This window comes from Macrobrachium nipponense, chromosome 10, assembly GCF_015104395.2.
Source record: "Macrobrachium nipponense isolate FS-2020 chromosome 10, ASM1510439v2, whole genome shotgun sequence".
Classification (NCBI taxonomy): Eukaryota; Metazoa; Arthropoda; class Malacostraca; order Decapoda; family Palaemonidae; genus Macrobrachium; species Macrobrachium nipponense.
The window spans coordinates 40,135,299-40,141,046 of NC_087204.1; the positions used below are offsets into that span (position 1 = coordinate 40,135,299).

The 5,748-nt window shown below is 37.8% G+C and overlaps 1 protein-coding gene across 2 annotated transcripts in view; it reads right to left on the minus strand.

Moving 5' to 3' along the window:
- Positions 1-4,551, minus strand: part of LOC135223571 (DBH-like monooxygenase protein 1) — a 32,451-nt gene extending 27,900 nt beyond the window's left edge. Inside the window, exons 1-3 of one of the 2 annotated variants that reach the window (XM_064262091.1) lie at positions 4,394-4,551; positions 2,899-3,085; positions 2,128-2,238 (exon numbers count right to left, since the gene is read on the minus strand). In XM_064262091.1, coding sequence (XP_064118161.1) covers positions 2,128-2,238; positions 2,899-3,081 — 294 coding nt within the window. In that variant the 5' untranslated portion in view covers positions 3,082-3,085; positions 4,394-4,551. The remainder of the gene's footprint in view (positions 1-2,127; positions 2,239-2,898; positions 3,086-4,393) is intronic. The other variant, XM_064262090.1, reaches the window with a different exon arrangement.
- Positions 4,552-5,748: the final 1,197 nt, after the last annotated feature.

Consider the following 5,748-nt stretch of genomic DNA (forward strand, 5'->3'; position numbering starts at 1 on the left):
CATAAGACCTAGAACAAGGGATCATTGACGTGTCTCCCTTGAACCCCTTCCCCTTCTCCAATGACGTTTGAAGAAGAGCGATAATGGGCTTCTAGTTGATGCATAAACCATTCACAAGCAAAATAATGAAACCGAGAGAATGGCCTGTTTGCCGACTTGCCTACTTTGAATCTAAAGTGGGTAAGTTTGAGAGTAACATGAAAAATCCAAGTGATAAATGAAAATGCAGGGAATTCGTCAACTACAGCAGCAATAGTTGTGAGTTGGCTTCATGCGCTTGGTAGACTAGAGAATACTTTATAGGCTGTCGTCCGAAAGGTTTTGCAGTTACAATATTATTTTGGGGTGGTTTTACATAAAAAAAATATATATATATATATATATATATATATATATATATATATATATATATATATAAATATATATTTTCAAATGATACGTGCTCTAATGAAAAAGATGAATTGGGTGGATTATAAATGAAAACTGCAGATATACGGAATCTTTCAGAAGAACTATATGATAATAGCAACAACCTGCCATCAAATATAGTAGCTAATTTTGGTTTAAAATCACAACGTGTTACAGTGCTATTTATGCAACTGATAATATTGTCGTAATTTTAAAAAATCCTCCTAGTAGCATGAGTCTTGAAATAGAGAAACAAATCCCCATTTATGTACATGTACTTATATTTAAATGATAAATTTGTACAGAAAGCTTTCTGTACAAATCAAATTTATCTTTTATATGTACATCATTGGTGATTTGTTTCTCCGTTGTCGTGATTGGTATGTGGCGTGATTGTGATCAGGTCATTGTTGAAATATTTTATTTGGAGTTACAAAGATATCTAATTTAGGTATTCAGGAGTAAATACATAACTAAAAAAAATCCATTTTCTTTTAAAGGACTTTCAAATGTTTGTTTCAGGTTCTGAACTCGGCCACTAATCTGCTGTCGGGGTGTTCAATAGCCAAGATGAAGAACAGTCCATTTGAAACCGAGAACGATGTAGTTTTATTGTCTATTGTGATATCCACTCCGCGTATACAGCCCCGCAACTGGGATCTAGTTGTCAATGAGCCTGGACACTTTCAATAGTGTCAGAGGTAAGTCCCTTGAATTTCAGCGCTATATTATTACATGCCTTGAAAGTTTTACTCATTCGGTTTGAATTTGATTGTTATATACCTCGAAAATTTCAGTATTTATTTGAATTTGGGTGTGCGATCGTTTTACATTCGTGTTGTTGTCGTATGTGATTTTTAAAATGTGTTTGTTGCTGTACTTTTTTTTTTGTGTTGGGGGGGGGGGGGGGGGGTTTGGGGGTCGATTTGCTTTCACATCAAGTAGGTGTTGACTTTTATGCCAGCCTGTCAACGTCAAAGACTTTAAGGGATTGAATGAATGAACGAAAACTCATGCTGCTAAAGTCGATGCGTTATTCGAAATGTTCTACCCCATTTGACAACGTATTTATATAGTGTAAATGAAATACAATCAGTTTATTGCATTTCTATCATATTTTGATTTATCATGGTAGCTTTGTAATGTCGTTGACATTGTATGAAGTAATGAATCCGTCATTGTTTTCGAACCCTGTGACTTATCTATCTTCCTCTAGAATAATAAAATCCTAGTGAAAGACAAACCGATTTGTCTTCCCCGGTGTGGGGCTGGATTTGGTAGAGGAACGGAAGGGTAGAATAGACGTAGTACACCCTCCATTTTTGCAAATCTGTTTGTCGTGGCCTGACAGGTATGGGATCGGGAAGGTAGGGGAGACCAATATCTAGATCTTGGGGGAGACAAACTAGTCCGCAAATATTGTGGAGACACTGTAGGCATTACTTAAGGTTCTTTGCAGCGTGCCTTCGGCCTCTGGCTGCAGCCACTTTCGTTCCTTTTACTATAGGTCCTTTCACATTCTCTTTCTTCATCTTACTGTCCACCCTCTCCTAATACTTGATTCATAGTGCAACTGCGAGGTTTTCCTCTTGTTACGCCTTTCAAACTTTTTACTGTCAATTTCCGTTTCGGCTCTGAATGACCTCATAGGTCCCAGTGCTAGGCTTTTGGCCTAAATTCTATGTTCAACTCAACTCAAATATTGTGGAGAGCACTTACATGAACATGTAGTTCCCCTGTGAAGTCATCAACCCATGCTAGTACTATGTCGGCGCCCTTCATGCCTCCGCTGGGAGAAAATCCAATGCCAATAAAACCAGTTGTTTCCACCTGTGAAAAGAAATAATGTTTAAATCTTAATATGGCGGTTGGACTTTGTAATCTCTAGGCTTTATAAATTGGTAATACTGACCTCTTTGTAATTGGAATTTTGTTGAAGAATCCCGTATTGCTCTGATAATCTTGAACAACTAACAAGACAGTATTTCAAGCTTCTGCCAAAAATTAAGATACTTGCGTTATGATCAGACTTGTTTTGCCTTGTACAATTCAAGCGTAATACTTTTTAGGGGCGGCCGAAGGAAAGCTCTTTCAGTTATTCATTTGTAAAACGTTAGGTGTTGCTTTTAAGCATCTTTTGTTAATTAGGGAAAGCTCGTCATTATTACCAAATTCTATAGGCACACCACAGCATTCCATCACCTCATTACATATTTTTCTTTTAGATCGAGGCTATTTAGGCGTGAAAGTACAAGAACGTTGGAACCTTATAATACGATTTAAAATGCTTAAAAAAAGAAAAACTATTTATAGGATCGGCTTCTTGAGGTGGCCACGAACGAAGTAAACACATCCCTCCCACAACTCCGTAATCTTCCTGATATCTTATTTATTGCAATGAGCTGCTATTCAAAAAGAAATGAGCTTTATTTTAATTTGAACTGAGACATGATAAGTCTCAGTACCCCCATAAACTTCTAGTCCATTTACCTGTATCTCGATGTGAATTTCATCCTCGAGAGGAGACCACAGCATTACGAAGGCGCCTGTCTGATCCAGAATGGCCTGATGCTGGAACTTCATGACACCAAGGTCTCCCTCAGCTGTGTTTGTAAACAAACCTTTACTTAAAGGCAGCAGCAATATGGCCGCCAAAAACCGGGAGCACCACATTCTCCTGACGAAGCAAAAGAAATCGGTCGCATTAGTACCCATGGTTAAGAGTCAAGCCCGAAGGAAATGAAATGCCGTAGAACAGAGGTGGCCAAACAGTCGATCGCGACCACTTGTTTGGTCGATCGCCGTTTCCCACAATCCTATATAAACAAACAAAATCACAAGATTATATATATATATGTATATATATATATATATATATATATATATATATATATATATATATATATATATGCATATATTATATATATATATATATATATATATATATATATATTATATATATATATATATATATATATATATATAGGTATATATATATGTATGTATGTGTGTATAGATAGATCTTGGAGTCCAAAAGTCAGGCCACCCCTGCTATAGAAGGAAATGTTTATCGTAAATACTTTTCAACATTAAGAGGAAAGGTTTTCGAACTGTTTTGTGTTTTTTCCGTAGTATTCCTGGCTAGTTATCCTTTACGTACTGTTCGCGGCTAGCTAAAACGATTAAATATTTGTCTGAATATAAAGTAAATGATAAATAGCTAATATATCACAACAGACGGGAGGATTTCCAGATTTGAGGTTAAGGTTACCATTCTTATTTCTCAAGTAAAAAAAAAATCTAATAACAATTCATCTACGATTAATTTATCTGAAATTCTTAAAAATCCATTAAATTCGTGTACTACTAGATTCTCCTGACACTATGGCTAGTGGTGGTTCTTAACGCTACAGTGTTCGAATAGCGCTGTAGCCAAAGTTATTCATTATGTTGCAGTCTTCATCCCATTGACTTCTGGAACGTGTACTTCATTTGCCGTGCGAGCCTCGGTACAGTATCAGTCTACAGTTGCTCAAAAAACTCTAGTAACTTTGCTCAACACAAGCGGTTTACTTTATAGGAACCTGAAGTAGCAGTGTTAGCCGAACCAAAATGTAACATTGTTTCTTAGGCGTCTTTGCTGTGTTACATCGAAATATTCACTGTAATTAAGCTACTCAATTTTACCTTGAGTGAAAATTTAAAGACAGCCATTACATGTTTATGCCGTGCTGCCGACCGAACACTATCGATTTTTTTTATATATGATGACAGGGATTAAGACGGAGCTTTAGGACTTACGTTCAAAACTGTCTATATCTTTTAGAGTCAACGTGAAGAGATGCATAAGAATTATTAGAGAAGATAAACTATTGTATTGAAAATATTAGTAACAAAACTGTCAGGGAGGTATCAATTTTTCAGCTAAAGTCCATTGCAGTTCAGAAATGACTACTTAATCCTCGGTTTTTGTACTTAGACTTACCTGCGCAGATAACCCAACGTTCCTGAACACTCACTCTCGAGGAACTCGGAGGTACCACCAGCTCTCACTACCCTTCCTCGAAATTAAATGGAGTGTCCCTACTGTTGTATCCCGTGTTTGTCGCTCGCTAAGATATGATGTTGAGCCTCATCATGACCAGGCAAAGAAAACAAATATGATTTACAATGAGTTAGCTATTCTTCGTGTTTCACCCTTTAGATCCTTTTTTTTTTTTTATCTGACTCTGACTTCATTAAATTCTCAACTGGTGGTTGTGCAATCTTTAGTGACGTGTTATATAACAGCATCGTCCATATTGACACGTAATCATTATCAACCATCGTCAAGGTTTTGTTTATGTCTTCGTTTTCAAACTACTGTGTCATCGTTTTAAATGCACTAGAACTGTCTTTGCTGCTGTAACCAGTTTGTCGTTGTTGTCTAGCATCAGGTTTAATACTACTCAGTTGGCAAAGAGTTTTATCTTGGCTATAACTAAAATGTGGAATGGTTTGCCTAGTGCAGTTGTGGAATCTTCCGATCTCCAAATACTTAAAGCGAGGAGCGTATTCATTCCTGCTCTCTGCCGTCATCTGGATTTCAGGTGCATCGGCTTTATTTTCTATTTCCTCATATTTATTTGTCCGTCATCTTTTCCTGTAACCTGTCTCTTTCTCTGCTGGCTGATTTCTTGTTGGGGATCCGTTTGGTTTTAGTCTGTTGACTGTTATAAGTGTTTTCAGCTGAGGATTTAAAGAAAGACTCTGATCGTGCTCTGCAAATAGAGACAACGAATGTCTCGGAAGAACAAAGAAAGTGGCAGGCTGAAAAAAGTGAAGATATACTGGAATTGTAGGATTTCTTAGTTTTCTGTAAAAGAAACGACTGAGGCTATGTGATGGTAATTGCTTCATAGCAAAGGAAGATAAAGGAAAGGAGAACGCATTTTCGAGAAGTTCGGCAGTAAGGAGGTTTTCGCGCCCGTGTTGGAGGCGTCTTTTCCTCGCGGCTGTTCTAGAATCGTCGGGCGTGTTGTGGAGCGCAAAAACGCGCCAATGTTACGTGAGAAACGCCGCGATTTCTGATGCAATACCTCGTCTAGATTCATCTAAGAAGTTCTAGAAATCCCTGGAGTCGGTGACGTTCGCCGTAGGCTCCGCCCCCAGAGTGCCGTATAAATACGACGGAGGAAGTAGCAGCGGGAGGAGGAGATATAGAGAGTGATCGTAAGAGGAAGAGATCGTAAAAGAGAGAGATCATCAGTTAGTAAGAGCCACAGATCAGATTATCAGTGAGAGATCAGCAGCAGTGATCGTCAGAGAGAGACTAGAGACGAAGGAACCGACGAAGTATCA